The sequence below is a fragment of the Larimichthys crocea genome, chromosome II, assembly GCF_000972845.2.
Source record: "Larimichthys crocea isolate SSNF chromosome II, L_crocea_2.0, whole genome shotgun sequence".
NCBI lineage: Eukaryota > Metazoa > Chordata > Actinopteri > Sciaenidae > Larimichthys > Larimichthys crocea.
In genome coordinates this window covers 4,054,237-4,067,589 of record NC_040012.1, presented here as the reverse complement: position 1 = coordinate 4,067,589, position 13,353 = coordinate 4,054,237, and the positions used below count along the sequence as shown (strand labels likewise).

The 13,353-nt window shown below is 38.3% G+C and overlaps 1 protein-coding gene across 8 annotated transcripts in view; it reads left to right on the top strand.

Moving 5' to 3' along the window:
• The window catches only part of dip2ca (disco-interacting protein 2 homolog Ca), a 193,527-nt gene extending 182,036 nt beyond the window's left edge, over positions 1–11,491 (top strand). For 7 of the 8 annotated variants that reach the window (XM_027289051.1, XM_027289045.1, XM_027289029.1 and 4 more), the window contains 5 exons: positions 7,434–7,491; positions 7,574–7,648; positions 7,721–7,895; positions 8,805–8,928; positions 9,433–11,491. In XM_027289051.1, the coding sequence (XP_027144852.1) occupies positions 7,434–7,491; positions 7,574–7,648; positions 7,721–7,895; positions 8,805–8,928; positions 9,433–9,685 (685 nt within the window). In that variant the 3' untranslated portion in view covers positions 9,686–11,491. The remainder of the gene's footprint in view (positions 1–7,433; positions 7,492–7,573; positions 7,649–7,720; positions 7,896–8,804; positions 8,929–9,432) is intronic. The other variant, XM_027289036.1, reaches the window with a different exon arrangement.
• Positions 11,492–13,353: the final 1,862 nt, after the last annotated feature.

Here is a 13,353-nt window from a genome sequence, read left to right as displayed (position 1 = left end):
AAAATAAATTTGAAGTGTGTTGTGTTCTTTCACGATTGTGCTGACCAGAAACCTTTCCAAAATCTTGCTTTAGACACGAACATCAACCCTCAACGGGTTTCCAGTGAAGGCTTGTCCACTTTGACGTCTCGCTGACCGCACCGGTGATATTTTCCGCCAAACCTCAGAAGTATTAGAATTTCCTTTTGGCCTCGGAAAGTTCACCGACGCTCAAAGAAGACTGAACTTAAAATCAGGTTCAAGTCTTGTCACAGTGATTTACAGCGACTGGAGTCCAACACGAACTCGACTTTTCTGTTGACTTTGAAGTCTTATAATAATAATTTTTTTTGGAGTCAAGCGACAGATTTTCTCTTAATATTCAACGTCAAACATTTCAAAATCGAAATTTAAGAGGCAGTGAGTCAGACTTTTGCTCGTCTTCCAAACCATCACGTAACTCTCGGCTGAAAACCAGACTAATAAATTCCCTCAGGTGGCAGCACTTAATTCAGCCCCGAAGCTGTTTGACTCAGTCCTGTCCTCGGTTATATGAGAACATTAAAGGTCAGCGTGAGCCCAATCAATCACACGCTCGTGTCCTCACCTCCGCTGGGTCGGTCAGCTCGGTCCTGCGCAGGAAGCCGAGGTATCCGGTCCGAGCCCAGACGGTTGCGTGTCTCCGAAGCTGAGTCTGGAGTTGAAATGGTCCGACTGCAGCGCCTCGTCTCCGTAGACGGTGAAGTAACCGCTGCGTTGTGCGCTGTGCACCCAGATCTGTGAAAACACAACCATCAGCACACACAATCAAGTCCTCACATTATTAAGGCCTCGCAGTTCGAGACAAACCTCGCCCAGATGGTGACTCTCCCATTGGTCCCTTGGTCTCTGGGTTGGCGATGATGATCCGGACGCGGGCAGGATCTGAGACAAAACATGAATATTTAATGATTTTAAACATTTTAACGACAGATAAAGAAAAGCAAATAAAAAAACAGAAACTCACCTTCCCAGACTCCATCAGGGGCAGGCTGTGCGGTGACCCTCGCTCCACCAATCGGACCCTGTGGAGCAAAACCAAGAATACAACAAGGTGAGTGAAGGTCGGACCACGAAGAAGAGGAGAGGTTTTCAGGCCCGGGGTGAGATGTCATGCCAGAAACTGGAGCTGGGCAAGCAGGCAATGTGACCGGGCTCAGCAGCATCTATGGACACGATGCACGTGTACCGCGTCCATATTTACACGTGGGATTCAATATTATGTAACGTTGCTTTAACAGATTGAAGAAATTAAAGGGACCTTTAGGACATCTGCAGCGTTTGATTTCCATATTGATGCTCAGCACACAAATCCTTTTAAGACGAAGCTCAAAGTTTTATCGCACGTACATCAGTTGAAATGAAAACTCAAAGGTCCTGTGCAAAAACAGTAATTATACTTTTGTTCTGACGCTAAAGTTTAAATCATTGTCCCCAAAGGAAACTGCAGAAGTGGTCGGTCAGATTATAACCAAGAATCACAGAGCGTCTGGGAAAAAACACAGGCCGGCTTAAATCAACAGTGATTACATGTAATCCATGCACGCTGACAGTTATATTTATACACAGCAGCCTCGCTCGCTTCATGTTACTGTGACTTCTCTGGAGGGGAAATGACAGCAGAGCGGTCGCAGACGCAGGCTGAAGGCCGTAATGATGTGCCGGATCACAGGAACAGGAAACTGAAGTTTTCCAGACACACTGGGGAAACTTTCCTGACAAGCTCAAATTTACATTTTAACAGTCTCAGCTGTGAGACGGTCTCGGTGTTGTCCCTTTAATCCCATCGGTCCACTTGTCAGGAGCTATTTGAATAATCTGAAGTCTCACTTGTCCCTGCTGGAGCTGTTGTCCATCCTTGTTGCTTGGAAACCGACAATGTTTCACCAACTTAGGACATGAAATGTGACACCAATGTTGAGCCCCCGCGGCGTTTTTCAAACCTCAGGTTGGTTTTAAAGTCAGACTTCTACTCTGAGCAAAACTTTGGCAAAACAAATTCTGGATTTTTGTTACCCAGCATGAAAGTGTCCTCAGACTGGGTGTGAAGGGTTTAAGTGCATCTCCACACTGGAAGTGTTTGAGAGGCGTCGAAGGTGCAGCCGGGCGTCAAGCTGGATGCCTGAAATCGTCGCGAATCGTCTTGAACAAACTTCCAGCTTCTCGTTATATTCAAACTTTTTACAATCAGCCAGGAGCGACGCTTCTCAGCCGCAGAACAGGCCGAGCATTATAATAAAAAAAATCTTCACTGAGCGCTTTATTTATTCTGCGAGTGTTCGCTGAGCTGGCACTCCGCCGCTTCACATTCAAACTTCACCACGTTCACGCTGAAGCTGCCCGGCCGAGGAAGGACGGAGATCCCACAGGACCAACACAAAAGTGTGGGCGCAGAATATTTCATGTCTGAGTGTGAGAGGGATGAAGACAGATTCACTGTGGGTGAGGATGTTATTATGAAGCTGAACCGAGCATGCAAACCCAAGAAAACCTTCACTGTGGAAATATGAACTGAATTACGTTTTCTTTTTTTTTAAGTAGCTTCTGTTGTTTAATTTCCTCATATAAATCAATACAAATCAAATATCCTGTATATAACAGTAAATTCAGGAAGGTCATTTATACTTTTCATACTTGTCAACAGGGGAGTTACAACATGAATTCACCACGTGGAGAATAAAACAATCCAATAAGAGATGAGATGAACTTAGTGGACGTTTCATTTGGTTTAAACTGTACACTGAATTTTCTCTCGCTGCTTTAAACTTCTGTCTGACAACTTCCTCTTGTTTTTTTATTTCCTATAATAATAATACAATAATATCAAAGTGTTCCTCCTGGAATTTTATGAGCTTGATGGGAGCGAGCACTGATGAGCGGGTGTAAAGAGAAGACTGAAAATAGTCCCTTAAACTCTTGTCCAGCACAACCACAGTCAATCCTCTACACCTGCTCATAACAATGCCCCAGATTTTTTTCTCTGAATTCTGCAAAGGCGGGGGCCACTAAAATCGGAATTTTTAAGAAAAAAAAACTCAGAATTTTAGAAAGAAATCTGAAATTTGAGAAAAAAAAACTCAGAATTTTGAGAAAAGAAATCAGAATTTCAAGAAAAAAAAATCAGAATTATGAGAAAAAAATCAGAATTTTTAAGAAAAAAAATCAGAATTTTTAGAAAAAAATCAGAAGTATGAGAAAAAAAATCAGAATTTTTAGGAAAAAAATCGGATTTTTTTTTTTACTATAATTTTGAAAAAAAAAAACTGAAATTTGAAGAAAAAAAATCAGAATTTTGAGAAAAGAAATCAGAATTTAGAGGGAAAAAATCTGAAATTTCTAGAAAAAAATCAGAATTTTGAAGAAAAAATCAGAATTTGAGAAGAAAAAATCTGAAATTTCTAGAAAAAATCAGAATTTTAAGGCATAATTTGAGAAGAAAAAAATCAGAATTTGAGGAAAAAAAATCAGAATTTTGAGGAAAGAAATCGAATTTCGAGGAAAAAAAACTCAAATATGAGAAAAAATCGAATTTTTAAGAAAAAACATTTGAATTTTGAAAAAAAAAAAATTGAATTTTGAAAAAAAAAAAATCAGAATTTTTAAGAAAAAAAACCTCAGAATTTTGAAAGAAAAAACCTGAAATTTGAAGAAAAACTCAGAATTTTGAGGAAAGAAATCAGAATTTCGAGGAAAAAAAAATCAGAATTAAGAAAAAAAATCAGAATTTTTAAGAAAAAAAATCTGAATTTTGAGAAGAAAAAATCAGAAATTTTAGAAAAAAAAATCCGATTTTTAGAAAAAATCAGAAGTATGAGAAAAAAAATCAGAATTTTGGGAAAAAATCAAAAAAAATTTTCTAATTTTGAGAGAAAAAAAAACTGAAATTTGAAGAAAAATCAGAATTTTGAGAAAAGAAATCAGAATTTAGAGGGAAAAAAAACGAATTTTGAGGGAAAAATCAGAATTTTGAAGAAAAAAATCAGAAATTTGAAGAAAAAAAATCGAATTTTGAGGAAAGAATCAGAATTTCGAGGAAAAAAAACTCAAAATATGAGAAAAAAAATCAGACATTTTTAAGAAAAAAAATTGAATATTTAAAAAAAAAAACAGAATTTTTAAGAAACCCCCCCAGAATTTTGAGAAGAAAAAAAATCTGAAATTTGAAGAAAAAAAATCGAATTTTGAGAAAAAATGATTTTGAAGAAAAAAATCAGACTGTTAAGAAAATAAATTGAATTTGAAAGAAAAAAAATGAATTTTGAGAAGAAAAAATTGAATTTGAGGGAAAAAATCAGAATTTTGGAGAAAAAAAAATCTGATTTTTGAGAAAAAAAATCGAATTTGAGAAAAAAATCAGAAATTCAAAAAAAAAATCGAATTTTGAGGGAAAAAGTCATGCTGGACGACAGACTCAGAGTTTAAGGGAGGGGGTTTAAGGATTTTCAATCCTCTCGTTACCACGCTCATAACAATCATCAGAATTTCGAGGAAAAAAAAACTCAAATTATGAGAAAAAAATCTGAATTTTAAGAAAAAAAATTTGAATTTTGAAAAAAAAAAAAAAATTAATTTTGAAAAAAAAAATCAGAATTTTTAAGAAAAAAACCCTCCGAATTTTGAGAAGGAAAAACCGAAATTGAAGAAAAAACTCAGAATTTTGAGGAAGAAATCAGATTTTTTTTCTTAAAAATTCACTTTTTTTTCTTAAAAATTCACTTTTTTTTCTTAAAAATTCACATTTTTTTCTTAAAAATTCACATTTTTTCCTCATAATTCAGATTTTTTTTTATTCTAGTTTTTAAAAAAAATCAGATTTTTTTCCTCATAATTCAGATTTTTTTCCCTCGAAATTCTGATTTCTTTTCTCAAAATTCAGATTTTTTTTTTCAAAATTCTTGTTAAAAAAAATCCAATTTTTTTCTCAAAATTCAGATTTTTTTTCTTCAAAGTTCTGATTTTTTTTTCTTAAAAATTCTGGGTTTTTTTTTTCGAAATTCACATTTTTTTCTTACAAATTCTGATTTTTTTTCTCATAATTCTGAGTTTTTTTTCCTCGAAATTCTGATTTTTTTACTTAAAAATTTTGTTTTTTCTTTTTTATTCTAGTTTTTAAAAAAAATCAGATTATTTTCCCTAAAAATTCTGATTTTTTTCTCATAATTCTGATTTTTTTTTCTTAAAAATTCTGATTTTTTACTTAAAAATTATGATTTTTTTTCTCATAATTCTGAGTTTTCTTTCCTCAAAATTCGGATTTTTTTTTCTTCAAATTTCAGATTTTTTCTTCTTCTTCTTAAAAATTATGATTTTAGTGGCCACTGCCTTTGCAGAATTAAGAGAAAAAAAATCTGGGGCATTGTTATGAGCAGGTGTAGAGGATTGACTGTGGTTGTGCTGGACAAGAGTTTAAGGGACTATTTTCAGTCTTCTCTTTACACCCGCTCATCAGTGCTCGCTCCCATCAAGCTCATAAAATTCCAGGAGGAAGGTTCCTGGAAATAACTATAACACTTTGATATTATTGTTATTATTATTATTATTATAGGAAATAAAAAAACAAGAGGAAGTTGTCAGACAGAAGTTTAAAGTAGTAAGAGAAAATTCAGTTTACAGTTTAAACCAAGTGAAACGTGAATTTTTAAGAAAAAAATTTGAATTTTTAAGAAAAAAAAAATCAGAATTTTGAGGAAGAAAATCTGATTTTTTTTAAAAACTTATTGGATTGTTTTATTCTCCGCGTGGTGAATTCATGTTGTAACTCCCCTGTTGACAAGTATGAAAAGTATAAATGACCTTCCTTGAATTTACTGTTATATACAGGATATTTGATTTGTATTGATTTATATGAGGAAATTAAACAACAGAAGCTACTTAAAAAAAAAAAAGAAAAACGTAATTCAGTTCATATTTCCACAGTGAAGGTTTTTCTTGGGTTTGCATGCTCGGTTCAGCTTCATAATAACATCCTCACCCACAGTGAATCTGTCTTCATCCCTCTCACACTCAGACATGAAATATATTCTGCGCCCACACTTTGTGTTTGGTCCTGTGGGATCTCCGTCCTTCCTCGGCCGGGCAGCTTCAGCGTGAACGTGGTGAAGTTTATGAATGTGAAGCGGCGGTGAAGCAGCTCAGCGAACACTCGCAGAATAAATAAAGCGCTCAGTGAAGATTTTTTTTATTATAATGCTCGACCTGTTCTGCGGCTGAGAAGCGTCGCTCCTGGCTGATTGTAAAAAGTTTGAATATAACGAGAAGCTGGAAGTTTGTTCAAGACGATTCGCGACGATTTCAGGCATCTCAGCTTGACGCCCCGGCTGTCACCTTCGACGCCTCTCAAACACTTCCAGTGTGAGAGATGCACTTAAAACCCTTCACACCCAGTCTGAGGCACATTTCATGCTGGGTAACAAAAAATCCAGAATTTGTTTTGCCAAAGTTTTAGCTCAGAGTAGAAGTCTGACTTTATGAACCAACCTGAGGTTTGAAAAACGCCGCGGGGGCTCAGCATTGGTGTCACATTTCATGTCCTAAGTTGGTGAAACATTGTCGGTTTCCAAGCAACAAGAGATGGACAACAGCTCCAGCAGGGACAAGTGAGACTTCAGATTATTCAAATAGCTCCTGACAAGGTGGACCGATGGGATTAAAGGGACAACACCGAGACCGTCTCACAGCTGAGACTGTAAAATGTAAATTTGAGCTTGTCAGGAAAGTTTCCCCAGTGTGTCTGGAAAACTTCAGTTTCCTGTTCTGTGATCCGGCACATCATTACGGCCTTCAGCCTGCGTCTGCGACCGCTCTGCTGTCATTTCTCCTCCAGAGAAGTCACAGTACATGAAGCGAGCGAGGCTGCTGTGTATAAATATAACTGTCAGCGTGCATGATTACATGTAATCACTGTTGATTTAAGCCGGCCTGTGTTTTTTTCCCAAAGACGCTCTGTGATTCTTGTTTATAATCTGACCGACCACTTCTGTCGGTTTCCTTTGGGGATCAATGATTTTAAACTTTAGCGGTCAGAACAAAAGTATAATTACTGTTTTTGCACAGGATCCTTTGTAGTTTCATTTCAACTGACGTACGTGCAGATAAAACTTTGAGCTCTCGTCTTAAAAAGGATTTGTGTTGCTGAGCATCAATATGGAAATCAAACGCTCCAGATGTCCTAAAGGTCCCTTTAATTTCCTTCAATCTGTTAAAGCAACATTACATAATATCTGAATCCCACCGTGGTAAATATGGACGCGGTACACGTGCATCGTGTCCATAGATGCTGCTGAGCCCGGTCTCATTGCCTGCTTGCCCAGCTCCAGTTCTGGCATGACATCTCACCCCGGGCCTGAAACCTCTTCTTCTTCCCGGTGGTCCGAAACATTCACTCACCTTGTTGTATTCTTGGTTTTGCTCCACAGGGTCCGATTGGTGGAGCGAGGGTCACCGCACAGCCTGCCCCTGATGGAGTCTGGGAAGGTGAGTTTCTGTTTTTTATTTGCTTTTCTTTATCTGTCGTTAAAATGTTTAAAATCATTTAAATATTCATGTTTTGTCTCAGATCCTGCCCGGCGTCCGGATCATCATCGCCAACCCAGAGACCAAGGGACCAATGGGAGAGTCACATCTGGGCGAGGTTTGTCTCGAACTGCGAGGCCTTAATAAATGTGAGGACTTGATGTTGGTGCTGATGGTGTGTGTTTTACAGATCTGGGTGCACAGCGGCCACAACGCCAGCGGTTACTTCACCGTCTACGGAGACGAGGCGCTGCAGTCGGACCATTTCAACTCCAGACTCAGCTTCGGAGACACGCAGACCGTCTGGGCTCGGACCGGATACCTCGGCTTCCTGCGCAGGACCGAGCTGACCGACGCCAGCGGAGGTGAGGACACGAGTGGATCCCGTCACCGTGTGATTGATGGGGCTCACGCTGACCTTTAATGTTCTCATATAACCGAGGACAGGACTGAGTCAAACAGCTTCGGGGCTGAATTTAAGTGCTGCCAACCTTGAGGGAATTTATTAGTCTGGTTTTCAGCCGAGAGTTACGTGATGGTTTGAGAGACGAGCAAAAGTCTGACTCACTGCACTCTTAAATTTAGATTTTTGAAATGTTGTAGACGTTGAATATTAAGAGAAAATCTGTCGCTTGACTCCAAAAAAAATTATTATTATAAGACCTCAAAGATCAACAGAAAAGTTGAGTTTGTGTTGGGACTCCAGTCGCTGTAAATCACTGTGACAAGGACTTGAACCTGATTTTAAGTTCGGTCTTCTTTGAGCGTCGGTGAACTTTCCGAGGCCAAAATGAAATATCTAATACTTTCTGAGGTTTGGGGGAAAATATCACCGGTGCAGGTCAGCGAGATGTCAAAGTGGACAAGCCTTCACTGGAACCCGTTGAGGGTTGATGTTCGTGTCTAAAGCAAGATTTTTGGAAAGGTTTCTGGTCAGCACAATCATGTGAAAGAACACAACACACTTCAAATTTATTTATTGGTTTTTATTCACAATATTGGACCAAACACCAGCAATCCCTCTTTACCCTGAGCAGCACAGCTAACCGAGTGGAGCTAACGTCAGCTGCATTTACTGACCTTCATGAAACTGTAACTTACAGCGCTGTGGTGAAGTAGCGAGAAGACGAAGCTTTCTCCATCAAAATCACCAAACTCAGTGAAATAGTTTGTATGTGACAAAGTTACAAAGTGCAGAAAGACTTATCAGATGATTTAAAACTTATTTTATGGTTATGCAGCAGAAAACAAAGTTCGTGTTTGTGTGTGTGCAGAGCGTCACGACGCCCTGTACGTGGTTGGAGCTCTGGAGGAAGCCATGGAGCTGAGAGGGATGCGTTACCACCCCATCGACATCGAGACCTCCGTCATCAGGACGCACAAGAGCATCACGGAGTGGTGAGGAACGCCAGGAAGCCAACATGACATACAGAGACACCATGACGCATGAATGAGACTACACAGATTTACTGTTTTAATTTAAATGTAGAACAAGGTTTCAGATTATTCTAACAGATTTCTAAAAGTATTTTAATTACAGACTCAGTTATGAAATATTACCTTAAATTTCACGACATAACTTCCTTTAAAAGTACAAAAAATTGGTGAATTTTTGTTGGAGTTGCTGCTGAAAATTGAGTAATTTTGGCCTCCAATCGTCACCAAAATCCAGTGAGATGCAACTTGGGGTGGAGGTAGAGCGAGTCGTCCACTAATCAGATGATCAGTGGTTCGATCCCCGACTCCAAAGTGTCCTTGGGCAAGATATTGAACCCCAAATTTCTCCCAAAGGCTGCAAACAGAACGTGTATGAATGGTCAGCTCCTAACAGTGAGGAGCAGTTGGCACCTTGCATGACAGAATATAAGAACAGTCCGTTCATCTTTTCTTCTGTGCATCCAGTGCGGTGTTCACGTGGACCAACCTGCTGGTGGTGGTGGTGGAGCTGGACGGTTCGGAGCAGGAGGCCCTGGACCTCGTCCCCCTCGTCACCAACGTGGTGCTGGAGGAGCACTACCTGATCGTGGGCGTGGTGGTGGTGGTGGACATCGGCGTCATCCCCATCAACTCCCGTGGCGAGAAGCAGCGCATGCACCTGCGCGACGGCTTCCTGGCCGACCAGTTGGACCCCATTTACGTGGCCTACAACATGTAGCGCCCCCTAGTGGCCGACATGAAATGTGGATGAAGGATTATTTAGGAAGATGCAAAGACATTCTGCTCCTGAGACTGAAAAGAATAAAAACCGGAGCCCCCGAGACAGTTTGTGGCACGAAGGGAGGAAGCGGTCCACTTTTTTTGCCCTGAATTTCGTCTCTCAGGCAGCGCTTACTCTCAGGCTTATGTACTGTTGGAAACTAGCTGCCAGAATCAGGTGGTTACATTTAGGTTCAGGCGAGGAGGCGAGGTTCGTACTCAGCCTGAGAGGAAGTGCAGCCGACCCCCCATCCAGAGCAAGGAAGTCCCTTATGTTTACCGAAAAAGTGGCAATCGTGTGGCCCGGAGACGGCGGTAGAGGACAATCTGAAGTTTAAACTGTGTGGCTGACTTTATATTTTCCTGTTAAGTATTTGCTGAATTCGCTTGTTTTAGTTTTTCTGTTTGTTTGTTTGTATTTTAACGTCCTTCAAAAAAAAAAAAAAAGTTTAGGCTATTTTTTTGAAAAGGATATTTACACGAGAATCTAAACAAACTGTGGCAAAAACGATATTTTCCGTTTTTACGATATCGATCATTACAAAGAGCGAGATATGTTTTGATACGAGGGTGGGAACTGAGGGGACGCGTCGCGGCTGTCCTTGGATTTTACGATGAGGTACTACACGTTTGTTTCATGTTAGCTTAAGTGTTACTTTTTGTTTTTTAATTCGTTATTTTCTGAACCGTCCGTCATCATCGCGGGAAATCAGTGTGCTAATTTTCATAAAAACTAACAGCTGCAGCCTTTAACTCCGTTTATTTTTCCGTACAAAGACGCTTTCGACTGAAGCGGGAAAAACAACACATAAGAATTCATATCATGTAAGTATGTACAAAAAGAAACTGATTTAATTTATTTTGTTTCTCTTTTAGAAGTATATGACGAGACGTTCAAGAATGTTTTGCTCTTGAATATTTGCTAATATAAAAAAAACAAAAAAGCGTTGTATTATCTGGAGTGAAACACACTCACATCAAGCATATTATGAAAAATAGAAATATATGATTATAGATTATATTAAAAAAATATGAGTTAAGGATTCACACCAGGCAGAAACAGATACGACACGCGATGCTTTTTTATCTGCATGTTGGTCTGAAAAGTTTCAGTCAAATGGAAAATTAAGAGCGAAACTTTGAGGAGTTTGATTCCACAAGAAGAGTTTGAAGAAAGAAACTTTTATTGGATAAATTAGATAAGTCTGTAAAAGTTTTACACAACAGTCATTAGGAAATATTTTTTGTTAAGTTGTCCTTAAATTACAAATCATCAGGTGCACTCAATATTAAAAGTTTTAAAATTTAAAACTACATTTCATCCTGTTTAAATCTTGTTTATATTTTCAGTTTGGCTTTTTTCAGCTCAGTCTGCTTGACTTTAAGATTTCTAGATACATTTAAAGTCTTTATAAATGTGATCATTTGTCCCTTTATAAAGCAACTGCACTTTAAGAAATAGAGGATGAAGTTCAAAGTCCTCGTCCTGAAGTTCAGCTGAAGATAACGAGTCAAATCCTGTATACGAGGTCCGTAGGTTTTACGGGGACCTCGACTGACAGCAGCTGTCAGAATATATAATTCAAACCTACTTTAAGGGGATTATCGAGACAGTGCATCTTCACTATCAATGCAACAACCTTTACAACTCAGCCAAGCAGAAAAAAACGTGCAAATACAGATGTAATGAAAAAAGATTTGCAGCTCTAGACCTGCTGAAAATGTTAAACGTGTTTAAGACACAATGTTGAGTTTCACAGTCTCTCATGTTAAACGTGTTTAAGACACAATGTTGAGTTTCACAGTCTCTCAGTTCGAGATCACAATGGAGACGAAAGGTGTTTGTAATTTAAGAATTCCCTAATTATTACCAAGCTCTGTAAAAATAACGTCCTCTGTTGAGGGGACCTTCAGCGAGCCAAGACCTCTGCTGCCCTCTAGTGGTGCCCAGGAGGAATTTAAAGTCTATGATGTTTTTTGCAGCTGGATTTCTCACTTTGCATCAGAACAAACTCTCCAGCCTGGACTCAAACTCCTCAGTCCAAACAGACCAACAGCAGTACTGGATTATTTTATCTGAACACCTCTGGCTGGGAAAAGGTGAATCCTCGTCGACACCTTCGAGTGTCCCCGTTAAGGCAGGTAGGCGACCAGCCGCTACTATTGTAAATATCAGAGTCAGAAGTCCTTCATATTTTTACATGGACAGATCAATCAGGGCTCATACAGTGATGTCACGACAGGAATAAAGACTGAAGCAGGAGGCAGAGTTTTTCTTTTCCCCGGAGACCCTTTAACTCGTTACAGAGACGCCGAGAGGTCAAAGGTCGCAGGAATACGACGTTCACAGTCTGATTTTTATTTTGAATTTTTTGGAGGTTGAAGCTTCTTGGCCGAGAATGTTGCAGTTTCAAAAACACGAGGAGTTTTATTTTGAAAAGAGAAAAAAAAAAAGCACTTTCTTCACCGTTTGTTTTTCTTTTATCAGCAAAATGTATTTTGTGTTTCCCCCAGTATGTTTTTTTTAAAGGTTTTAAAAATGTCTTATTTGAGTTGACATAAAGTCTTTCAATTAAATAAATATTTCAACAATTTTGACAGTAAAAAAAAACAAAAGATGTTGGTGTATTTATTATTATATTGTTACACAGATTACCAGACATTTAGAAAATCAGCCGAAACCAGAGTAACAAGATAAATTACCAATAACAGGGTAAAAAAACAAATAAAGCATCCTGTATCATTTTCAGATTATTTTCACAAAAGGAAACTTTGGTAAGTTTCACTTTGCTGGAGTAAAATTCCTTCTAAAAGTCTCTAAAGCAAATATTTACCTCTGTTGGGTTAGTAACCAACGCACCAGATTTTGATTTGATCGCTCACCCCTACGCTGACTCTCTAGTTATTTCTGTTTAGTCCATGTTTTAATTATGATTATTGATCTTATTGTAGTCCGATTGTGAAAGGGAGCTTCACTCCGAGACGAGAACAGACGGAGACTTTTCCCATTTCACATAATTCACACCACCCGTCGTTCTGCTGGTTTTAAATCTGCCGACTTTAAAGGTCCGAGCAAGAATTCCTGTTTTTACCCGTTCGACTTTAACGTTCTTTGACTTCTTCATAAATTTGCTGTAACATGAGATCCAGTGCCTCTTCTATACATACTGCATTTTAACATTATAACTGTTATTTTATATTGAGTACCTGATGGACACATTTTCTACAAAGTTAGAATTTAATACAAAATTATTTTGTTTGTTAAAGTTAAGATGAGCCCTTTTTTTTATTTTATACATTAAACCAGTTTAATTACTTCTCATTAAAAATCAAACTTCTTCGAGATAACTCCTTTTTTTTTTTATTTAAATGATGAAGCAGCATTAATACTTCAATGAAAAGACGAATGTCAACAATGTTTTCGGTGGATTCGTCCATGTTTGGCGTTCTCGTTAGTCGCGACTCATTGTTTGGTTTTGGTTGAACTTTTTATTGAAGATTAGCAGAGACTTATATTCATTACTGTACTCTTCCTACTTTTAAAGGATCATGTCATTATTATTAGATTATTCATCGACTACAGCTCCTAGAAATAAGAAATTTTGTCTTACCTGTAGTCGGATTTCT